The sequence below is a fragment of the Sturnus vulgaris genome, chromosome 1 (assembly GCF_052056855.1).
Source record: "Sturnus vulgaris isolate bStuVul1 chromosome 1, bStuVul1.hap1, whole genome shotgun sequence".
Lineage (NCBI taxonomy): Eukaryota > Metazoa > Chordata > Aves > Passeriformes > Sturnidae > Sturnus > Sturnus vulgaris.
In genome coordinates this window covers 93,136,876-93,162,068 of record NC_142243.1, presented here as the reverse complement: position 1 = coordinate 93,162,068, position 25,193 = coordinate 93,136,876, and the positions used below count along the sequence as shown (strand labels likewise).

The 25,193-nt window shown below is 36.9% G+C and overlaps 1 protein-coding gene across 1 annotated transcript in view; it reads left to right on the top strand.

Annotated features, from left to right (window-relative positions):
* Window positions 1–25,193, top strand: part of LPCAT1 (lysophosphatidylcholine acyltransferase 1) — a 66,597-nt gene that overhangs the window by 6,601 nt on the left and 34,803 nt on the right. The window contains exons 3-9 of the mRNA XM_014880507.2: window positions 526–740; window positions 10,339–10,451; window positions 11,833–11,893; window positions 14,274–14,332; window positions 19,040–19,074; window positions 21,486–21,540; window positions 25,057–25,139. Coding sequence (XP_014735993.2) covers window positions 526–740; window positions 10,339–10,451; window positions 11,833–11,893; window positions 14,274–14,332; window positions 19,040–19,074; window positions 21,486–21,540; window positions 25,057–25,139 — 621 coding nt within the window. The remainder of the gene's footprint in view (window positions 1–525; window positions 741–10,338; window positions 10,452–11,832; window positions 11,894–14,273; window positions 14,333–19,039; window positions 19,075–21,485; window positions 21,541–25,056; window positions 25,140–25,193) is intronic.

The window sequence follows — 25,193 nt, the reverse complement described above, 5'->3', positions numbered from 1 at the left end:
TTAGGAGAAGATGGGGAAAGGGAAGAAAATAAAATATTTCCAGAGCTCTTATATGTATTCTGTAGGCCTTCCTATATTTGAGAATCTCTGCCCTACATATGCCCCCTGTTTTGTTAGGGTAAACTTGAAACCAAGAATCAGGATAAGTGCATTCTGACAATATCCTAATAGTATATTTCAGGACTCAATTTATTAGAGCTTTTTAGGTGTTACTTGAAAGCCTTATTAGGCATTGTGTAGAAGATACTTAACAGTCATAGTCTGAATTAAAATAAATGATGAACGAAATGCTAGTCTTGGAGACTAGAATAAATTAGTGTTCAGGTATAAAATGAAGTTTAACAGCATATTACCTTGAAAGTGGTTTTAAATCAGCTGAGAAAGAGAAGAACAAAGTGTGTGCAGTGTTCCAGCTGTGTTTTAAGCATTATATTTTTTCTGAACTTTTGTCATGGATGTAATTTTTCATTTCATTATTTTAAGGTGTTCCTGTGGCAACATAACCTCTTTCCCAACTCTTTACAGGATAGTGGATATTTTGCTGAAAGCAATAATGAGAATGATGTGGCTTGCTGGTGGATTCCACTGGATAAATGTCAAAGGCAGACGGGCATTGCCAGCAGAAGCAGCAATATTAACGGTGGCTCCCCATTCTTCCTACTTTGATGCCATTCCAGTAACTATGACCTTCGCCTCCATTGTGATGAAAGCAGAAAGCAAAGATATTCCTGTTTGGGGAAGTAAGTCGGTAGATACTTCATTTTTCAAGAACAATTAAAAAAGATTACTTAGGAAGTTCACTGAGTGTGTGTGGGAGGGACTGAAACAGGAAATTTTGCTTTAATATATGGTGAGAATTTTTTTTTACTGGTCTACTCTGAATGTCAATACAAAAAGTTGGGGCAGGGGGGAGAGGGGAATGTTCTTTTTCCACTTTCTCAAAGTTGAATGAAGTCAAAGCAGAACTCATGGTTTAATTTGCAGTGAACTTGTAGCATTTTAAAGCCTGCCAGATGGAAAAGCAAATTAGAATGGGGCTATGGAAGCAAAGACTAATGCTAGGGAGAAAGTCTACTAAGACGGTGCTAGTTGGGGTGCCCTGCCAGAAATGTCTTTTAGGAATGTGGTCTGCTCTGAATGCTACCTTGCCTTGAGGGAGTGCTGCTAATCCTTCACACATCAATAGGTTAGTTTCAGGCAGAGTGTGAAAGATGAGCAGAAGAGCAGATTGTTGTGCACTGGGTTTAGTCATGAGAAAAGCAGATTCCTGAGTCAGTAGTGCTTTAATACTATCTTTGGAATTATTCCTGTAAGCTCTCACAAATGTTTGAGAGACACCTGTTGTGACAGACAAAAAGTTGTGTAAGCTTTTGGGCTTTTAGACTTCTAACCAAAGTCTGTGTGGAAGCATTTTGGAGAAACCCATCATCTTGTGTCTAGCGACCTGCAAAGTTCAAAGAATGTTCCTGTGTGTCATTATGTAGATTTTTATGGGTAGTATAAAAGTGACAAAAGATTTTACTTTGACCATGGGTAGGACTCTAAAATTTAAAAGTTTAAACAAAAGCTTTGAGTTCCTTTGCAAGTAAGTGGAATCAGGCTGTTGGTTCTGACATACTTCTAAAATTTAATTAGACAGTGTGTTTTTAAGGTCACATTCAAAACCAGAAGCTAAGAAAGGCCCACAAAGAGTGAGTGATTAGATATGTAAGTTTCATTTAAGGAATCTTGTCATGTAAGGGTCTGCCTGTATGAGGTAAAATTCAGGCCAGATATGTAATTGTATCTTAATTCCATTGAATATCTTACTAATGGTGTTGAGAAATTTGTGGCAGTGGAAAATCTATGTAAAAATTAATAGATCCTTTGAAAAGAAAGAAAAAGTGCACAGGCAGGCATGTGTTTTCGTAAACAAGTGTATGCAAACAAGCATAGTGTGAAAACAAAAGGAAATTGAACTCCCTTGTTCAGTACTGAAAGGAGATACTCTTGTGTATGTTGGCATTCCTGTACAGCATAGGTGTTTCCAGGCCAACTTGGGCTTTAGGAGCAGTCCAGACATAGAAGCAGGGGCTGATTTATCTTCTTTCTCAGGTGACTCAGTTGACTGTTTAATGATTGCTGTCCAGCAAAATAAAAGTATTCTGTGTGGAACTCCCTTTGGCTTGAAGGTGGTCTGTCTGGACAACCCAAGTTAAATGAGGTAACTCCAGCCCATGTTGTGCTACTGCAATGTGATGAAATGGCAGAATGGCATTTGACAAGCCAGGAGAATTTGTAGGGATATGGAGATTGTAGTTTCCCTGAATGTAACTCAAGTTCTGTGTATCAAGTAGATCAAACTATTTTCTAAATATCTAATTTAATTTTGAGGTGACTTTTACAGGATTTCATTGAAAGTCTAGACTTTTTACAATGCATTTAAACAATTATTCACTTCATTTAGTTCATATGTGAGTAAAACCAGTTACAGAAAAAGAGAACATGTAGTGATTTGATATAACTGGAATGTACAGTGCAGTCAAATAAATGAATGTTTTGTCTTGTATAGCTGCATTTGCATTATGCTGTGCAGCCACAAAAGTTATGTAGTCACTTGTGAAGGGTTCACAAAAATGTCACAGAAGTGAGGCATACCAAAGGTCATAACTGGGACTGAGAGTTCAAAACCCATTTTTGTTTTTAGGGGTGGACTTTTATGTAACATTAATTGCAGCAGTTTGTGTTATTTAAGTAAATGGACCTTAACAGAGAGGTAGTAATCACTGCATTGATTAGTTTGGCTTAAAAATTAGTGAGAACTTTCCAGTACAACTGTGATTCATTTATCCTTCCACCTTTAAGAAAAGTTTTCTGTGAAGCAGACAGTGCTGAGTATCCTCTCCTTTGATGCAATACTTTAATCCCAATGTAACTTACACCTTTCTGCATGCACACACATAAAAAAATCCATTTCATGTTATTGGACCACTGATATTTCTCTTATGCTTATGTGATAGTGTGCTCATGTTTTTATTGGGTTCCCTGGTGAATTGTTAACACTCCAGACCTTCATAAAGAATTTATCCCAGAGGTCAGAATTGTGTTGTGTTCATCGGTTTTGTAGGTCTTGCAGGCTTGGTATACCATCTTCAGTAAGGTTTTGGAGCCAGTCACTGATAATCCTAACTTTGTTATCTCTTGAGTCTTGTTAATGGTTATTCTGAATCTTCTGGGAAGCTTTGAATAAAGTACATTCATTTAACTATCTGATCAGGTTTAAACATCTAAAAAATGAAGTGGGAGAGGAAATGTAATTTCCAAGGATGAGGACTTTGGGTGAAGAGTACTTCCTCATCCGATATATTCAAGTATGATATAAATAAATTGGCTTTTTAATGACTATGTTTATTGAGACATTGTACATTGTATACCAGAGGGATCAGGTGCTTTAGCAGGCACAAAATTATCTGATTGCTACATGGTTACTAAGATTGCTTCTGCAAGTACTTTAATAGGTTTCTAGAACAGCTGCCTGTATTATTGTACCCTTCGTTTGCCAGTCATGGAATATTAAGCTTCTGATCCACTTGAAAGCCCAGATGATTAAAAGCCTGTTCTTTATGGGATTGGTAGTACCCTGCAACTGTGTTTGTGTGTGAGAGTTTTATTGCTTTCTAAATTGAAGACAGCTCTCCTGGTTTGCAAAGTCCAATTTCGGAAGCAGACTTGAGTCTTGTGACTCTTACAGATATCTTCATCCTTTTTCAGAAAACCAGATTTTTAAAATGCTCTTTGGTTCTGGGAGAAGAGTTATGAACTCTTCAGTCAATGGCCAGTAGTGTAAAAAATTATCCATTTGGCACACACACAAGGTTAACAAACTCTGGGGAGGAACTGCTTGCCCAAATATAAACTATTTCAATGATCATTTAAAAAAAAAATCAGTATCCAGAAAGTAGAGATTGCCAAACAGATGGAATATGTCATGATGCTGAAGGAAGATGTGTGTTTCTACATGATGACTTTCTAGGGTTTTGCTCAATTGGACATGTGAACTTTGCTGGACCACTTAAGTCTTACAGTGGGAAAATGACTTGTAGGAGTCTGTTACACCTTACATGGTCTGAAGAAGTCAGATCCATTTATCAGTACAGACCCTTAAACTTTCCTGTTTTGCCTACTGAATCCCACTTCAAGTCAAGGACAAGGTTTGTGCATAAATTCTGGATAGTTACACTTCCCTGTCTTATTTTTGACTGTTGAAGCACCCTGGATAAAAGTAGTTTTTCACTGCTGAAATGATTGGTCCTGCTGCAGAAATGCTTCAGTAAGAAAGAAAAGGGATTTATCCCTATATATGAATTGATGGGGACTTGAGACCATTTTTATGATTTGAACTTTTTCAGTCGTCTGAACTTTTAGAAACGAAATATAAGTGAAAAGTTAGTTTCAACTTTATGCAACTTCTCAACATCTCTTAACACCACTCTCTGAAAAGGAGAGGGAGTTGATACCTGTGAAATGTACAGGATGGTATGTTATCTTAAGTTTATAAAGGGGAAAGAAGTAATTTGTGTTTGGTGGAACACAGCAGACCTACAGAGAAAGGGAGACTCATACAGTGCTATTAAACGATCAGTTCTCTTGTAGGTGTTTTTTTTTCCACATCTAGTAAACTCGTGAATTTTTGTTCAAGCTCAGTTTTTGAAAGTGCATTATGGGCCTTTCTCAAGCATCATGACTAAAAGATGAGAATAAGTAATTCAGGGGAAAGTATTTATGCTTGGGTAGCTGAGTATATTTTCATCTCAGAACTTAAAAGGTGCCAGATTACCTACCAGCTCTGTTGTGGAACCTAATCCTTTAGTCCTGCATCCCAGGTACCTCCCCCACCTCTTCCAAAGCACACAAGAAGAAAATTGTGGTAGACTCATGGTTCTTCTGTGACAATCTCGCATGTAAACACTTCTGAGATTGACTAAAACAATTGACTAGTCCTTAAACTCCTTGTGGAAAAACCTGTTCTGAGGTGAAGACATTACAAATTTCTTCTTTTATACACTGTAAATCAGGGGCTTAAACACAGAGGTCACTGGTAGGAATGCCAAAATCCTATGCTATGTCAGCATTGTAGCTTGCCTTGAGTACACACTTGAGCTCCCCATTTCTGAGGAGCATCTTGAAGTTGTTGCCAAGCTTATCCATTTTATCTTCTCCTTTAAAACCCTCTGTTTCAAAATTCAATGTTTCCTTCATACTGTGGGCACCCAGATGATCCTGCAAGATTTCAGTCTTCCAGAAGCGCTCTCAGAGAGACTTAAAATACTTGTATTGTCACATGTGTATTATATGTATGTGTTTATCATTTGGCTTGGAGTCCTGGAAAATTCTGTAAAAAATTACTTCTCATTTAAACTGCTGCTGGAATGAACCACCATCACTAGTTAATATATATCATTTATTGAAGTTACAAACTGCAGTATATAGGAAACCTTCAGATCAACAATTCTGCCTGCCTTAAATACTTTTTAGATTGTCAGCAGAAAGCTAAAACATAAAACCATGTCCTCATACAGGTATTGCAGGTGTGAGAGCAAGCAGCAATCTCTGAGATTAAAAGAAGTCTTTGTCTCTCAAGAAGTCCTTAGAGGAAATAGGTCACATTTTGAAAGACCAACACAAATACCACAGAATTTACTTCTGTTAAAACGACAGAGGACACCGATTATTTACTTCCCACTACTGACTTTTCCTTGTCCTATAGGCTTCATTTTTTTTCTCACCTTTCTCTTTGGAAATAGCCTCTATCCCATGAATAATTAGCGTGCCTTCAGTCAGGTGGTCCATCTGGTGAGCATTTAGTCAAACTTGGAGAAATTGTTCTTGACATACATTTGTCTTTAGTGGTTGATTCAGATTTGAGTCAAGTAAGTATATATATTATATATGTGTTTTTATAATAAGATACTACCACCAGCTTTACAAATCTCTTCTAGAGTATCATGATGTATCATGACTGTGATAACACTTCTTCTGTAAGAGCAATGTAATTCCAAGGGCAAAATATCCTAATTTTGTTTAAATTTTGTGCATTGATACAACTTGGTGTATTTAGTGTGTGTGTGTTCTTGAGTTTTTCCATTTTTAAGGTCTGTCCATATATGCAGGAAGTAACTGTAATCTAGAACTTTAATGGTTTTCTTCCCCTATAATTTTCAGAAGACTTTTGAGCCTCTTGCAGATTTATTTTCTTCTTTTCTCTGCAGTAAAGAGCAGTTTTCATATTAGATGTTACCTCATTAGAAAAATTTTGAGTTCAGAACCTTGTAAGCATGTACATTTCAGTAAGGCAATTCTTGAAAACTAAGCCCAAGATGGTGTTTTTCAACCTTTATCCTTCGTGGGTTTTGTACCCCTAAATACAGAACACACAACATGGCAACTGCTATTAGAAAAATAATTGTATTTTTTCCATACTAGAAAAAAGCTGTGGAGTAAATACTGTAAATGGATATCCCACTGCATACTACTTGTACAGCTTATCTCCACGTTAAAGGCAAGCAGAGCCGGTTGTGCTGCCTCTGTAGGATTCCCTTAGAATGTCAGGGGAATGTAGTGATGGGGCTGTGTGTTGTTTGGGGGAGAGGCCAAAAAAGCCTCAAATTCAGCATTCTCTACTTTTGCAGCTGTCACTTTGTTTGTTGCTGATTCTACAGTGGTGAAAATGTAACTGCCCACTCAAAAATGTGTGTATGGATACATTTCAGAAGATTTGTATGTAGTGCCACGTTGCTGTTCCATAGCATTTTGTGTTCTCCCGTGCCTTGTGGAACCAGTGGTGATGTTGTCAGTATAAATGGTTTGCTACAATACTTTCTGCTGTTGCGTATTATGCAGCACTTTGTGTCTTGAATTGAAACAAGGTTTCCTCACATGCACACTTGCCTGCAAAGAGAGAGGGGAAATAATTTTTTCCCTGCTGTTGTCCTAAGAATCTTAAAGACACCAGCTGTATGTGTTCAGCTTATCAGGAAAAAAACCTGGGGTTTGCTTATGCATTGAGCTGGTGCTAAAATTAATTGCCTGGGAGTTATGATTCTGAAACCAGTTGGAGCTGCCACCCTGCTATTAATTAAAGTAATACTGAGTTTTTGCAGTCTTTCTTTAAAGAGGCTGTTTTGAACAACTTTCAATTGGTTAGAGTTTCTGTATGTGGCATCTGGCTGATTTGAGAGGCAGAAATTTTAATGTTTTACTGGCAGCACCATTTAAATTGCAGGCACCTGCCTAATAAGATAGAATATAGCATGTCAGTTGTCCTCAGGACACCTTATATGATCTGAAACTGAGGATGAGAGTGACTAGATGAAATAGAGCTGACACTGATAGAGAAAAAGCTGGAATAATGACGCTCACAAGATCAGTTTTGTGAACTGATGGATGTGTCTGTCATTGCCCACTAGATTTGATAATTCAAGGGTAGTTTTAATGGAGTGAGAGGAGCTGGGCAAGATATTTTTCAGAATCTCTGAACACTTGAGCTGTGGTTTTCACTACCTGGTTACAGCCAGTCTTGGACCATTGAATTGCTGAGCAGAGAAGGATATGATTATGTTCTGTTTATTGTACATGTTACAGAGTTCTACTTGTTTCCTTTGGTTGCTCAGTATGCCAGCTGTTTGGAGCATTTTATACATTCACTTCTAGCCTTACATTTCCCTAGTCCTGCCTATTCCTTGCATCACGCACTATCTTAGGTACTGTCCCCCTGTGTTTCAACTTGACTTGTGACCACAGTCTCATCTTGGCTGCTAATTTGGTGTGTTTCTCAGCTTCTCTTTTTTTCACAGACCTTTGGCCTTGGTCCTGACTTGCACAGATCGAGTTGGTAGAGCCTTTGAATTTTCAAATTTGTGTTTACTGAACATGAAAATATGTGATGAGAGTAAAAGGTCTGTGTAGCCTTCTGCTCTGTTGTCAGAAGTGGTTAAGAAAAGACTACAGAGTTAGCCTTCTCTTCGTGTGTATTTTCAGCTTTTTACTGATGACTGAGAGTTTCAAATTCACTTAAATTGTTGGACTTAACCACTAAGGGCCTGGTAGCTGGTGTCTCACAGGATCTTCAGTTGCTGTTTAATATTAAAACAAGAATTCTGTCAGTTTTTTAGTCCAATGTCTAAGGAAGTAAGGCTTTAAATAACCACCCTAATAGGCTAATTCAACAGGCAGGACAAATCCATAGGAAGCTAAGATGTCAGTTACCTCTGTCTTTCAGCATACCACAGTAATTTTTCTTTATATGGAGGTGTGGTGCTGGTCATTTATAAGATAACTCACCTTGTGTTCCTCTGGAGCTTAGTAATGTTACAGTAGCTTGCTTTTGGGAAGGTTGTGACAGTAAAGCTCCCAAGTTCTCACATCTTGCCTGTACAGTTTTCAGATACAGATGACATCAGTGTAGTCTGATGTTTTCTGTTGCACTGCCTGAAGAAAAATCTGTCTGCTTTGTCTGCTTGCTTAATTTCATGTGTTATAAATAAGACCCTGCTTGCAGCATGTCCTCAGAAAAGAGCCTGGGAGTTCTGGAATTATCTTATTCATTCCTTGGCCTGAAGTAACCTAAATTCTGTCACTTGGGCCTAATGTAAAAGAAATTCCAAGTGAATGCTGGGGATGTTGTATCTTTTGCCTTCCTTTACTTTATAATGTTTTTGGTATGGAACAGTAATTTGCAACAGTTGGGCAAACTCAGGAGTAGGAGCACTAAGAAGAAAACAAGTATGGTTTCCCTTGTTACATTTATTACTTGTTCTGTGTTTGTGGGATTTTTTCCCCTGTTCTTTGCGTGTTAGTCTTTTAGTGATTTGTTTTGGGGCTTTTTTGTTTTTTACATTGCCTTGGTTTTTTTACCTTTGCCTTGCCCAGCTGGCAAAAGATGATCTTTACTCCCCTGACAGGCGTTGTTCTGTAGATATTGTCTTAAGAGCAGGCATATAGGAAAAAGTACAAGAGTAAGGTAACTTTTCTGAGTTCTGAGAGGAGCAGTTTGTCTCCTGAGCTGTGGCAACTTGTAATAGATCAGAGACTTGTCTGGAAACATGCTGTAAGGTTTGACAGATTTGTTTCTCAGAACCTAGAGAATTGAAGGATTTTGGTGAGTTGGTGGCTCAACTTCTAGTGGGATACCATAACCAGCAGCTTTTGCCGAGTACAGAGCTGTAATTCCTTACCCTGCTTTTTCTTCACACTTTAAGCACTGGCTGATCTGTTAACGTAGCACGTTTGTCCTTGACAAAAGCAGATTATACAGAGTCAGTGAACTCCTCTCACAGTGGCTGGAAAAATGAAAACTGTATTTGGGGCAAGTAGAATAGCTAATGTTTTAGAACCTTCTTTTAGAACCTTGGAACCTTCAAGTAAGATTACGTGATACAAAAATTATTAAAAGGTTTTTGAAGACAACCTGCTTAAGTGAAGGCATGACGCACACTCTATTTGAAGATACTTCTCTGGTAGTGCTTTTGGGCACTGCAAATGAGCTGTATGGGCTTCTTATTATTTTGTAAGTTATCTTTGGTGTCCTTGTGACAGACATGCGTGGAGAGTATCTTGTGGATTGATTTCTGATTTTTACTTATGTTCATTTTGTGTCTGGCTATGTACAAGAGGTTTCCCACTGAGCCAGGAAGAGGATGTCTGAGATCTAATTCATCTGGTATAAGGAACAGGCAAACAAGTGACAGCTGAGAAAATGAGCATGCCTTTTCTGTTGACACTGATTCTTCACAAAAAATAACATCAGTGTATATAATATCTTTGGTGTACCTTTAGTGGAGCTGAGCTGTTACAAAAGACAAAAGCTCTAAAGTCAGAAACAATTTGACTGACGGGATGTCTTTTGCAAACACTTAAGTAGCAGGGAGATTCCTGCTGCTTTGCTTGGTTGGGAGTGGCTATACATTTTGTGATTTCTGTGGAAGGAGGAAATGGCCTATAGACAGCCACAGCTGCACTGTTGCAGAAAACTGCATAGTATGTCCCATCATGTTTTATATTATCTGTGTTGTATGTATTGGTCTATTAAAAACTGAAAAAGTGCAAAATGCCAAAATTGTGAAAACTGTTTTCCTCACAGAAACTTACAAAAATATTTCAATAAAGGTGCAATAATTCAGCTGAGTATTTGATTTTGCAGTGTAATATAGTAGTTACGTTCTTCCAACAAAAAATTTTTGTCCGGAGTACTAAAGTGGGGGGGAGGTGCTAGTACAGGGATGTATGGAGGGAGTGGGGGATCTTTTTTAAACCAAGGGTAGGTAAAGGCTGGTCCTTGTTTTTGTTTTCCCTTCTCTTCAGCTCTGATCAAATATATCCGACCAGTATTTGTGTCTCGGTCAGACCAGGATTCTCGCAGGAAAACTGTTGAAGAGATAAAGAGGCGTGCCCAGTCTAATGGTAAATGGCCACAGGTACTGTATTCTGCCACTCTGTAAGAGATGGTATTTGGCATTTCCAGGCTTTGGATATGCAGTTTACTTTTTTCATTGTGGGTGGCTTTAGGTGGTTTGGGGTGTTGGGTGGGTGTGTGAAATTTCCCCCACCCTCTCTTTCTAGAAGATAAAATGTATGATTCTCATCTGCCTCTCATTGCATTGTGTTTCAAGGGAAACTGGGTAAGTACATGGGTAGGCAGCTCTTAAGTGGTATGAAATGGACAGACCACAGCAGGTGAGAAATTCCTTTAAGGAGAAAAAAAAAAAGAAGTGCTTACCAGAATACCTGGGGAAGTACGTTGTGTTCTCTCCCTTTGTGATATTTTGGCACTGCCATTGTTGGAGAGGTGATACTGGGCAAGGCAGCCCAAAAAATTGGGGCATTCCAATAACCATCTATATTAAAACACGTGATAAAAGCATGGATAAAATAAGTGGGTCTGGGTTTTTTTTCTACAGCTAAAATGTGTCTGTTTATAATGTGCCTTGAAAGAGAGTAATGGGAAGGAAAGGATGGCTATTTAAGATCTCAGATTCCTAGAAGCATGTGATTATTTTGCAAATTTGAAGCATTCCAGTGGTTTGTTTGAGATAAAGATGCTGTATATATTTTCTGGGATTATTGCTGCTAACAGTGGGTATGCCTCTGCATACTGGACTACAAAAACGTTATAAACAGCTATAAACAATGTGACAGGTGATATATAGCTTTTGCATCATGACTTTCATCATTAGATTTTTAAAGCAAGCTGGGACAGAGTGGGCAATAAAACTGGTGATGTTACTTCTAGTCCATTGCTTTTTTCCCTTTTGATATGGATCTGGGGGGACTTTGTTTCTGTACAGTCTACCCTCTTCTGCTGAATTGGTTCAACTTAAGCATTTTTTGCTTTTTTTTTTATTAGAATCCTGTTCAGATATTTTTAGTCTCTGTCATTTGGGCATCTGTGCACATGCCAAGTAATAGCAAAGAGAAAATAACTGTCTTTTCTTAGCCTGTAAACAGGTAGCCTGGGAGAAGGAATTTTGTTCTAGTATAAAACAGACTATGATACTTTTGCCAGCACCAAAATCTTCAGTGAAAATACTCATACTTAACAAGTGTTTCTAGTCAGTGTTCCAATAAATAGAATTATTATTGGAGGGCAAGAAAGAGGCAAAATCACAGATAAATAAAAATACTTTTTCTTTTAAGGTAGAACTTTGACATCTTTAGCACCTTTTTTTTTTTACTCTAGCTGAACTGTTTGAGAACATTTTTGCTGTTATCCGTTAATAAAAGCTTTGAAGAGATGTGTTTATAAATAAATTCACATTGAAATAGGTCTTAAAAGTCAACTTTTTTTTTTACTTCAAGATAATGATATTCCCGGAGGGCACTTGCACAAACCGATCCTGTCTAATTACATTCAAACCTGGTAGGTATTATGCTCATTTCTCTGTTCTCTACAGAATGTCCTTGTATCTTCATTTTCTGAAGTACTCCTTGTGTTTTAATTTGCTTGCTGTTGCAGAAGTTGAGTTAAAAACCTGCAGTAGGGTGAAATTGGAATATAAATTTTTCTGATGGTACAGGAAGATTGTAATTCTACCATTGAACAAAGCAGTTTCAATAATTTGGTTTTTTTCTTGGCTTCTGAGATGCATATGAGCTGGAGGAGTAATGTTTCTTCCTGGGGCTTTGTTTGTGGTTGTATCTTTTTGCTTTTTTTGCTTTCTTGCTGCCTTCATTTCCTATTTGGGTCTGCCATGCAGCATTTAGATACTCACTGCTACCTTAAGCTTTATAGTGTATCAATTTCAGGCTGCCCAGCATTTGTTGCTGTATCTGGCTGGTTGCTCTCTAACTCTTCTGTGGAGTTGCATTCTGGTGAAGGTGACATGAAAATGTTTCCCATGTAACACTGTTACAGAGGCTGCCATTTTTTACAATTTTGACGTAACATCCAGGTTCTAAGCTCTTTTCAGTAGTACCGCCCTTATAGTTTATCAGATTAGTAGAGAGTGTAACAGGGAACATTGCTGCAGCTGTAAACTGCATTTCCAGTAGGGAGAAATGCCACTACTGTAGTAAACTATTAATCTTTAATGTAATCTTGCCTTTTTCCTGTAGTAAGGAGATCGTCACTGAAGAAGCTTCAGTGAGCAAGACAGTTGCGAATGTGTTTTTTGACTTCCTAGTTTTCTGCCTAGTTTCTGGTCTTACTGTGTGTCTTGTATTTTGTTAGGCTTGCAATTTAAATATCAGTCTTACAGTATCATGCAGTGAGTCAGCATTGTGGTTCCTTGCACTGATTCATTTGGCTGAAGGAATCTCAGACTTTTCTCTCAGATCTTACCTTTCTAGATGAAGAATGGTGATTAGGGAAAAATTCACTTCTGCAGCTCTTAGCTCTCCTTCTCTCTCCACCTGAATCCTGACCATGCTTTGAAGGCTAGCCTGAATCCTTCATGTGAAGCCCTGATTGCCTGCATTCCCTCTGTGCAATAGACATTCTAGGCACCATGTATTTCATCTTTACATTCTCACTCTGTTTTCCTCTGCTCTGGTCTAGTACATGTTGCTGTCTGCCTCTTGACTGTCTCACTTTTCCTACTGAAACCTGCTTCTGATCCATCCAGCCTTTCAGAAATCCTTTGCCTCAAAATTCCTCGCTTATATCACATGACTTTAGGTCTTTATTCAAGTTTGTTCTATCAGGATGCCTTCCCCTATTCTACTAACATGGCCTGTACTCCTTGCTCTTACTACATATTTTCTTGGTTTTGTGTTTGTGTATAAATGGTAGTGTTATCTACCACTCAGCTTTTGTCAGCTTTAGATTATTTCAAAAGTTGCTTAGACTGTTCTTTGAGACTGAGCAGAAGGTACCACTGGTCTCCAAATCTCTTAAGGATTCTATACAGACCACCTTCATTTAGAGATGTTTATACTCCATAAACAATTATTCCTTTTATGTCTCAACAGTTACTTCGTAAAGCAAATGTTATGCTAGGAATAGAGTGTACTTCAATTATTTGGTTCTTAATTGGAATATTAGGGAGACCTTAGTAAATTGTCAAGAATAGCATACATTGAGTGAAAGTCTTAATTTATTCATGAGAGAAAGAGATGTTAAGAGAAGTCTTGAACAAGATAGTTATCATGCTTACCCAATCTTTGCATTAGAAACCAAGAAAATGTTTAGCAAATGAAATCGAACTTGTGCTCATTTATCAGAGCTGTAATTTTCCCATGAAGTGAAGCAATGCTTCTGAATAATAGCTCTAGTTCAATATAGCTCTAGATCAATTTATAACTATTAGTTTTCCCATACAGAAGTGACATTAATTCTGTTATTTCAGAGATTATAAATTGCCCGTAAATTGTTGTTGTTCAGATAAAAATAGAAAGCTTCTTTTACATAAGAAAGCCTAAGGTCTTCACCAAAAATATTGTTAACTGCAGGGAATAAAGTAATCATCTTGTGCATGCTCTTTTTTTTATTCATTTATTGAACTGAATTTGGTACTAAGCTTTGACTTGAGTTAATGACAATATATGTAAGTGGTAGATGATAATTTAGATAATGTAAGCAAACACTTTTAATTACCTATCTGCTGAAAAGGAGGCTATATAAACATTGTCATTCTCCAGTGCTTACTGTTTTGATTACTTTTGAGGCTGCTTTCAGATCCTATTTTTTCACCATCTACTTCCCATCAGTCTGTTAGTTGTATATTTTTTTCTTGTTACAGTAAATTTATTCTCTACCAAAATGCACTATAAATTAATTATGTATCATATGTGCCTTCTAGGAGCGTTTATTCCTGGGGTTCCTGTACAGCCAGTGGTTTTACGTTATCCAAACAAACCGGTAAGTTCAACTTGCAGTGTTGTTGGAAATTCAGGGCATTTTCCTTTAAGTGCATTGGCCCTTGTGTAACCTTTTAGGTTTAAAAATTCAAAAATCATTGCTAAGTTATTGTTAGTTAAGTATTTATTCCTTAAGCCTCAAGCAGTATAGGGAGGCTTAACTGAGACAGTTTAAATGTTTCTGCTCTGAAAGTTGTTCAGGTTGTTACAAGAAATATTCTACAAATGATGAGACAAATGGCAATTTCTGTCCAGGATCTGTGTTCCTAAGTGCTCCCTGTTCCTGCAGTGTGTGCTGGAGAGTTTTCTTAATGTCATTTATTGCTGGAAGATGTTTCTGCATCTCCTGCCTTTGGGATGTTAGTCACGAATTACTGTGACTGGCTGAATGGTATAGGATAATGTGTTGAGGACCTCTGCACCTTTATAAAGTGTCATCTTGTCTTACATTCACCATGCCCTTGGCTAAGGAATTAGCTAATTAGCTAATTAACTAGCCCTCCAATGTAAGTTATATTCAGGTAAAATGCAGATTATAATGTTTATTTACAATAGCCAAAGTTTCTTTTTGAGCCCACTGGGGCTATTTTCATGTCCAGTCTGTGCCCTTCTGAAGTAGAAGTTCCTTAGGGAGGGTGTGAAGAGCGTCAGAAATAAAATAAAGACCACCTGATCTCTTTTACTGATGCATGTCACATCAGAAGATCTCTGACTAGCCCATTAACAACTCCTTGTCCTCAGGAAGGATTTTGGTTCTTCTTGGTACCTGAGTAGCTTACAAATATTTCCATCCACTGTTCTTTTTGTCGTTTACAGGTTTGTCATTTACATAAAACATATGCCTGATTAAAAAAGAAAAGGATCCAAGCAAAGTTAATATACACAGGCCACCATTCACTCTTGGCTGAGACAAGGTGTAATGGCAATCAAATAATTTGCAGTAACTAAACCCAAAAATTAACTTCGGAGATGCTGTGACAAGAATAGCAGCCTGATATGCTTACATAGTGCATTGAAGCAGGCTGCCTGGGACTTTTCATTACATAACTTATATTTCCAGGCAGAAAGATTGTTTTCTAAAAATAGTTTGAAGTTTTGATGGCACTGCCATTTAAAATGGCAGACATACTCATGGCTTGTGTCATACTTAGTATGCCTTGTAACTTTGTTAATGTTAAGCCCATAGCAATATAGAGCTATCAAATGTTATTTTGTAAATATCTTCAAAATCCAGGTGCATACTGAAATGTCATTATTGCCTGTAGTACATAATATGCAGTATTTGTAAACCAATAGTAAATGTTCCTAACACTTTGTTAATAGAAATTTCTGAGCTTTTAATGTTGGAGTAAAACAATACAAGTGTAAATGATAATTTTGATAATTTTTATGTTACTGCAAAAATATCATAAAAAATTGTAACTAGTCATATAGATAGCCATTGTGAGCTGGCATGAGTTTGTGTATGGGCCTTTACTTTTTCCTACTACTTTCAATTGCTGTAAAACACTTAGTTTTCAGTGCCTTACTGAGTCATTTAACCTCCTATGATCTACTTCCTAGAGACCTTGCAAAGGTCTAAGCATTAATGACACAGGCAATAATTGCTACTATTGCTTTATTTTCACATGAGCTCAGGGGTTGCAGAAGAGTTGCATCAGAGTTAGGAGAAGAGGCAGAAGGAATATAATGTGGTACACAGAAGTGAGATTTTTGTTACAATACGGAGTTAGATTATTTTGCTCCAATTATAGAGGTATTCTTATTTCAACCTACAAGGCAAGGTTTATCTTTTCTTTCTGATTCTTCTGCCCATCCTGGGGGAGGAGTGAGCGAGCAAGCAGCTGTATAGTACTTTAGTTGCCAGCTGGGATTAAACCACAACACATGTAAGAACAGAGTAGGGAATGAATGAGTAGTTCTTACACACTAAGATACCAATTTTAGCAAACTTTAAATGTCTCTGACTTTCTATTTGCTGTCTTGTTTGATTGATGCATATTATAATTTTAGGTTTAGAAAGGAACTTCTTAAGATCTTTGCTTAGCCAGCGAACTCCAGATATACATTGTGTGCAGTCACGCCACTGTGTTTTGCTTGAAGTGCCTGCTCTGTTCTATGTTCAGAGCTTTGAGTTGCACAGTACAGATGAGAACAGTCTTGGATTTGAGTGCACCTGGCTGTTTTGAGAGGCTTTTTGAGATTAGAGCCTGGGGTGAAGGTAGTAGGTGTGTGCACTCTGGCATGTTTATTTCATTGTAGTCTATCCAAGAGCTAAGGAAAGCACTACTGTTCTGCAGTGAACTGAAACATGGCAAAAGTGAGGAAGTAAATTCAGGGTTTTTTCTAACAAATAAATCTAGCTCTGGTTGCTGTGAAGAACTATTTATATTTTTTATAGAGTTGCTCCGTGAATAGCAGTCATCTTGGGGCTTGTGACTATTTGTATTAGATGACATCCTGTATCAGTGCTTTTTTGTAGTAATATTTTAGTATATTGCTCTTATCGATGCATGAGCAGAAAGAAATTTTAAGGCTTAAAATGTTGTTTAGACCTGATATTCAAAATTTGCTACTGGTTGTCTAGATTGGCAACACTTTAGGTATTGGATGCCTGAGAGCTATTGCCTATATTATAATTAGAATAAATGCTCTAATGTCTTCACCCATAGGGATCTCTACTGTAATCCTTTCTGTAGTCTTTTACTCTTCTTTTTCTTCATTTGAGTTTTATGTCAGAGTGCTGTTACTTATGAAATTATGAAAATACATGAACTGTATACCTGTTTAAATATCACAGAGCCGTTTAAAATGTGTTTTATGTCCAAATGTCTTCCACAAGTAGCTGTGCTATTTGATAAGAGGTTTGGCAGCAGCTCTTGTACAGTTTTGGTATATTAGGCTTAACTGAACCTGTGAGAACACAACCAATCTCCTGTTTGAAGGTTGGCATATGATTCTCAGTATCTTCTTGTGTCAAATGTAAATTCTATGGAAGATGGTTCTTCTCCCTTTTTCCTCCCATGCCTAGGGGAAATAACAGAGAGGCTAACATTCAAGGTCAGGTTGGATGGAGCTCTGGACAGCAGGATCTAGTTGAAGATGTGCCTGCTCATTGCAGGGGAGTTGGAATAGATGGCCTTAAAAGGTCCCTTCCAACCAAGCTATTGTATCATTTTATGTATTTCCACACAATTTGAAGTATTCATTACTTAGATACAATAGTTTCAAAGTGTACTCAGAATGCTGTAGAAGAGAATGTTGTCAAGAAGCATAAGCTGGTAGCTGTGATAAATAAAAAAGGTCAACTTAGTTACCTAAGGAAAATCCTACTTCCCTTTGTCTTTTTGTTGTTTTTATCATAAAGATACTGGCTACGCTGGTAGGAATCTCCTATAACATGAATCTGCCTGTTGTAGATCAGAATCCTGTTTTCCATTGAACAGCATTTCTGGCCACTATCCTTGATGCATCCTAAAGTTTTGATGAGAAGAAGCATGCCTGTCTACTATGACATTCACATTGGGAATTTGTTGCAGCATTTTTGGTAGATAACATGACTTACTTGAGTTTGTCTTGCCAGCTAGCCAGCATGAGGCAGGATTCTAAAAATACCTATGCACTGTTCAGTGATCCAGACACTTTTGTGGAGAACATATTTTTATCTCCCTCTGCCCTGTTGCAATTTAGAGAGTTGAGTTGGAGAGGTGTAGTACTTGGTGTTCTATAAGGCAGATCTAGTCTCTAGATAAGTTATCAGCTATCTACACTGGTTTCTCACAGTTTGTAATGAAAGTTTCTTGTGGGAAAGACAAACCTCATGATGTGTTTACTTGCAATGTTATCAGAGACATCAAAATAGCCAGAAACTATCCACATTATAGTTCTAAAATGGATGGAGATGGAGTTTTTTTAATGCAGATAAATTGATTCCGATAGACTGCATCATATTTTGATTAACAATAATTGTTAAATGTCAAGTTTTAAATTTTTATTGGATCTTTATGACATATTGACCTTACTCTCCAAGCTGTTGATCTATCATTGTGTTTTTCACCTTTTATGGATGTGTTTGCTTTATTTTTACTTTTGGTGGCCTTTTGCTCTAAATAGTAATTAAAACTTGAGTTGAACTTGATTTTTTCATGGCCATGACATATGTAATCGCCTGAAATCTCTAGAATGGGTTTGGATGGTAGCATAGAACGGAACTGGAACATATTCAGTAGGTTGAAAAAATGTCTTTCAGAAGCCTGATTTTAATGAGTCCTGTTGTCTTACACTTATGAACTCTTTCTCAGTTAGAACTAATTTCCAGATTTTTAGATTCTTTCTTGTATGCTTAAATCACATCTCCAAGCAGTGCAGTTTTGTTCCTGTGCTGTTTTGTAGTATTAGTTAAAAATGGCTTGACTTTTATTGTCATATTCCTATCTTTTATATATTCCTTTACAGGTCTTTTTTCCCTTTTCACTATTTGTGTCTTGTTCACTTCTTTTACTGCTGTTTGTCCTCTCTTAGTGTTTCATTTTGGCCATATAGCTGTGTGAAAGATGGGCTGATTCCTAATAGGGTTAAGAACTTTTGCAAAGAGAGCATAGAAGTTTCCATGAAAATTTCTTAGTCATGTATTGTCAGTTATGCTGTGTACAATGTAAGAAGTTGAAAGCACAATAATTAATTGCAAATATCACACTTCTTTTCTTAGGACACAATCACATGGACATGGCAAGGGCCAGGAGCGTAAGTGGTTGATGTTTTATTGTTTTTATCATTGCTTTCTTCAATTAGTTTTTATTTATATTACTTATATGCTTATATAGTCAACCAGTTGCTTGTTATTTGATTATTCTTTGGGATTAATTTCTCTTTTATCTGTTATTCTCTAATTATACTAATAGTCAGTAAGAGGAATCTAAGTGTAAACAATGTGCCTGAAGTAAAACAACTTGCTTCTGCTCTATATATTCTATTGCCTGCAAGTTGGTTTGGTATCTTACTGTATAAAATCTAGGGCTGTTGCTTGAAATTGATCAAATCTCATGAAAATAGTCGACCCACTCAATGAATTTGGAGATACTGTTTCCATTATCTTGTCTGAATATAATTTCCACCCTTTTTTTAAACAAAATATTATTCTAGAGGTTCTTTAGCAAATTCATGAAATATAAAATATTAGATAAAGCAGTTCTTGCTTGTTTAAAAAAAAATTTACGCATTATTTTCTCATTGAGATTTGAGTAGAAATTCCAGAATGTCTAGGTGAAGATTAAAACAACAAATTTTGAACCCTAAATGAAAAGGAGTTGCCTTCTGTGTTTTATACTTTGTATTGTTTTGAACATCCCACTTGAGAGCCTATATTTTAGTAGTAATGAGGAAACCATGGGGATTAGCCAAGATTCAAGTAATTTAGAATTTTGTCAATTAAGTTTTGCACTTAGGAACCAGGTCTAATTAAGGGCAGGATTTGGAGACTTGAGGAAATCATTGATCACTTCCAAAGGTTTCAGCTTACAATTAATTTGTCACTTTGGAAATAGAGGAGTCTGTAGTTGTGTATAATGTAAACAGACACTGCAGCATTTGCTGCATAAAGGGGTTTGTGTTCTTGTGAGCTCTTACCTCTTCCTTTGCATTTGCACTGCAATTTGTGTTAAAAAGTAACTCAGCCATAGAGGAGAAAGGTGAGTAATTACTTCCACTTTGGTGTCCTAACTGAGGACTCAAAAACACGGAGGAGGGAAGTAGATGTGTTGCCTCAGATCACTGTAATGTGTACAAAACCCTTATTCTGAAGTTTTGACTTCTGCTAATAAAGTTAAATTAAATTAAAGCTGAATCAGAATCTGCAGCAGCATGTGACATTATACAAATTGACTGGGTCAGTTTAAATTACAGCTTGGCTTAATTAGGATTAATTCTCCTGGGTGACCTAAAATGTATTTGTGATGTCTTAGCAGAAAATACTATTAAGACTTCAGGCTTCCTTTTCTCAGTAAACATATTTAGTGTTAAACATAAATCTGGAAATATTTCTGTATCTAGGAGTATTCAGTTTATTTAAGGTGCTGTAGCCTATCAGATGGTTTGACAACTTGTCATATACAAACTTAAACACTCTCTTACACTCATTGAAAGTAACGTTTTTACTACTTGGACAGTATTCAGAGCAGATCAACTGAGTCTACCTTGAAAACAAAGAATGACCGTCATTGAGTTAGATACAGGTTCTATTAGTTTTAAATCTTTATTTAAATTCAGGGTTCAATCTTTGAAGATTACAGCAATGGCAGAGAGAAAAGTTTTCTTGTAACTTACTGGGGGTTTTTAATGCTCTTGAAGAAGGACCTAGAAACCAAACTTCTGTGTTTCTGTCAGGGGTGTAAACTTCAAATCACAGGCTCCATTGTTGTTACTGATTCTTTACTTTGCTCTAATGTGTTGGAAGCTCAATAAGAAGGAAGGGGGTAAAAATGTTTTGCAGCCCTACGTGGGTGTATAAGAAAATGAGGAGGGTTTTGCTTCTAGGAACTGCACTTTCTGTGTAAGAGGATTTTGACCAGTTGTCCCCTCACGATGATTGACTGCTGTAACTACCTAGATGCTGTATGAAAACGTGGCTACTTGACACTGCTCCCTAATTTAGCTTTACTAAATCCTTTCCTGGATTTGAATCTTAATGCTTTCTAAGGTCAAGTTGATTCCAGTTATCTTGTGTCTTAGGCTATTAAAACACAGGTACTGCATTTCATTAACAGACTTTGGAAGTATAATGAACTTTGATTCCAAAGTGAGGTAATGATAAAATCTGAGTGGTTGCATAATTAATCTTGCCAACTCTGTGCTGAATACAGCATTTTTCTGAAACGGACTTAGTCTTCCTTTAACACATTATGCATATATTACCTTTCACTGCGTGTCTTCCTGTTTATGACTATTTTTTAAGATGCCAATTCAGTGTAAACTACTTCTGTTCCACCTTACAGAATGTAATGTGTGGAAGTACTTTCAAAGGCCTTTTCTGTTAATTTTTATCTGAATATGATCATACCTACAAGTAGGATGCTATGTGAAGACTTTGGAGCATAATGTATTATAGTTTCATTAAATTTTTTTTTCCTCCATCCTTCCCTATCTTGTTCCCCTTTCAGGTTTGAAATTCTGTGGCTTACTTTATGTCAATTTCACAATTCCGTGGAAATCGAGGTCAGTAAAAATAACCTCCAGTGTATTGGAGCAGTTGCAGAATACATAATATTGTACTTAATTCTGTGGTAAAAGTTTGCGTTCAAAACTTGTATGTATGTCTGTAAAAACAAGTTAAGATACCACATATATTTTAGACAAATGGCTTCTGCATCTGAAAATATAGTTTAGAAATGGAATAGCAAAATATTTTTCCAGTTGGCATAAGACTTTTTTACTGATTTGAATTTAGATAAATTTCTGGCTCAGTTTAAAGAGTCTTTTCTGAACAAATTTCTTGTCTCCTAATGGCCTGATTGCCGTTTCAAGTAGTGTACCAACTTTGTATGTTAGACATTCAACTGTGTGAGTGCTGATGTACAAACTAAGGACTGTCTTGTAGAGAAAAATTTTAGATGGTTTCTTATAGGCCACGTAAGTTATTTAATGTCTGGCTAATATTTTTATTAGGCTGCACTGTTCAGAATGTGAAATTGGAAAACACAAAGAAAACCCATCTATAGTCTTAACTTTGTTTTGAGGAGAATATTGTACTTTTAAGGCTGAAAACTATTGTAGTGAAAACATGGAAACAATTAAAGCCTTTCCTTTCAATTTGTTGTCCTTACGCATTTTAGAGTCCACATTTTTGTGGACAATTACAGTATTTGAAAAGTGTTACATAGGATATTTGACAGATGTTCTGCAATTCTTTTCTTTTTTGAATAATGAAACAGCTATTTAGCTCTGACAGATGGAACTGATGGCAGGGTAAATCAGTAGGAAGAACTATTGCGTGTTTACATACATTGTGTTACAATAGTAACATATATTGCATGCTAATCACTGTACTGTCAGTGCTCTGTGTTTGCTTATTTTTGCAATCAGTTATTCTCAAAATTGATGGGTGTGCAAAATACCAGCCACTCAATAGTCGTATGTGTTGTAGAAATTTGTGGTTTGTGTTATCAATTTAGTTGGATGAAAAACAAATGTGATTTCCAGAATAGTGGTGGCCTGTGTTTTGCAGAAAGGCCAGGGAGTGACTGCCTCACGCAGGGCTAAGGCAAACCAGCTGGCTGGCAGGATTTTTACCCTTTCTCAGGAGCATAGTTTTCTGCCCTAGGCAAGTAAAATGGGTTCTTTCACACAGGAGTGAGCACTGCTGAGCTTTCTTAATTTTTGAGGCAGCAGCTGCTAGCAGATGTTGAGTTTCTATAGCTTTACAGATCTTGCATAACAAGCTATGATCTGTGGTAGTTCTTAGGGGGAAAAAACCAAACTGACTGCTGACCTTCCAGAATATTCCATTCTAAAGTAGGAGTTGACAGAGGATAGAGGAGCAGACCTATCTGCAAGGTTGCTCTCAAGTATTAGGCAGAGTATTTCAGAGCTACTTGTTGACTTACTTTTGTAAGGAAGTGCAGTGAGGACTAGTAACATATAGGAAAAATTAGTTATTCTGTGTTCAAAGTCATGTTTTTCACCTGGTCTCTGAAGCTTGTTGGTTGATATTCCTCTGTTCCATCAGCACAGAGATACTGGCAAAATATTTATCAGGCTGGATACCACAGTTAGTGCTGATGATCCAATAACTCACAAAACAACACAACTTCAGTGTTTTTTTTGATTAAATGATAGCCAGTAAGATTTAACAGCCAGCAATCAGGATCCAAAGTTAGCTAATCTGGGCTTCTCTGCATATATGTTCTGGCATATGGTGTGTGTTCTCCAGTTTGTGTATTGAGAAGTGAGCATCTACGTAGGTTTTATAATGGCTTTTTGTAAATATTGGCCCATCCACCCATCATGTTCTTATAACTGGTATGCTGGCAACGTTGTGAAGAAGAAAGGATATATGGTTATCTGCACATGTAGTTTGTTTTGGCTCGTGTCTGTTTTACTGACCTGTCAACTTCGGTGTTCATATATCTACCACAGTCTGCAGCAGCTGAGAGTTCTTCTCTTAGTTTTGTTAGTGATGCTGAAATGATTATGCTATTTATGTCAAGTTAGGCACAGACATGTAGAACACCTCTGAAATCACCTCATATTCAAACTTCTGTATTTGGACAAATTACTTAATAGTCGTTTGCAATACAAATAAATGGACTGAGGTTTGGAAGTTGAAGGAACAGCTTTCCATCTCTGTTAGCTTCACAGTCTTTGTGGTTTTGTGTGTTACATGAGGCTGGTGTACCTGCTTGTAATGTAAACCTAGAAGACAGGAGTCCTGTTTTCGGCTGCAGTGGCGCATATACGGAAAACTCCAGCAAAACTCAAAATAAATTCAGTATTTGTCCATTACAGGAAACAGATTAATATCTAATGGCAGTGTTTGGGTACTGTTAATCATACTGCTACGTGATTTTGAAAACACAGCTAGCTTCAGGGTTATTGAGAAGTATTGGATGAACTTATCAACTTTAAAATAGAGACTAACAACTTCACCCAGTTGTTAGTTTCTGTTTTAAAGACCAGTGTGAAATTTCTGGGTCATAATTCCCATTTTCACTGCCCATAGGTAATTATATGTGCTACAACTGAACTTCTTGCAGCTTTTTTCTAACTCAGAGGCCTTATGAGGATTGTAAACATTTTGCTCACTTAGTGCATAAATGATCTTATTGTGCTGCGCTACTAAGAGAGTTGTCTGTCTGGTACTGAGTAGGAGTGGTGATCAGAGTGATCCCCTCTTGTTCCTCCCATCTGAGAAGTAAGTTAGTTACTTGGCAGAACGAAATGTTTTGAAGGTTTTTATTGGTGAGACTGGCCATGATCTTGGGGCTTTTGTAATTTTTCAATGGACACTTAAAAACAGCTTAAAACACTGGAAGATATTTTAATGTTGGCGTGGCCAACATTCTGAAAGCTGCCCTTTCTGTTGCGGGTCTCCAGCAGTTCTGGTTTAATTTTCTACTTTCCAACATCAACTGTTCTGTGGTTCTCTGGTCATCTGCATTCATTTAGATTTCTTCTTTCTTAGTGGAGTGTTAATGGCTGATGTCCAATTCGAAGGGAAAAAAATTTCAAAACATCCAATAACAGAAAATAAAAACACTTCTCCTATGCACAGTAGGCAGTTGTACATGATTTCAAAATGTGCAGGAGGAACAGTAAATACCTGATGTCTTTAAATTTGGATTCTTAATATTTTAGCTATAGAGCAATATTCCTTTAACATGTGCTTTTTTGGTTATCTGGAAAGAGTTTAATAATACAGGATGTAAGTGAGGTTTGTGCAAGAGAGTGCTAATATTTCTAAAGTATTTAAAAATTCTGAGTTCCACTTAAGAAATTAACATAAAACTCTGCATAGGTTCCATGAGGTAAGAAATGAGCAGACTCAATGTTATATGAATCTCTAGAACTATGACGTATACTTAAGCATTTAAACATTTAATTTTTAATATTTTCTGCAGTCTTATTATAATTTTGTGAGTAACGACAAACTCTATACAATTTTCACCATAGTGCTGTGAGAGATTTGTTTGAAATGTTAAATATTTTTGGTATAATTCAGTTCTCTGTATGCAGTTTCTACCCGTGTATACTCCTTCAGAAGAAGAAAGAAAAAATCCAGTGTTATACGCCAATAACGTCAGACGGGTAATGGCAGAGTAAGTATGTTTCGATTCTGTATAAAAATAGATGATTTTAAGTTTAGACTGAAG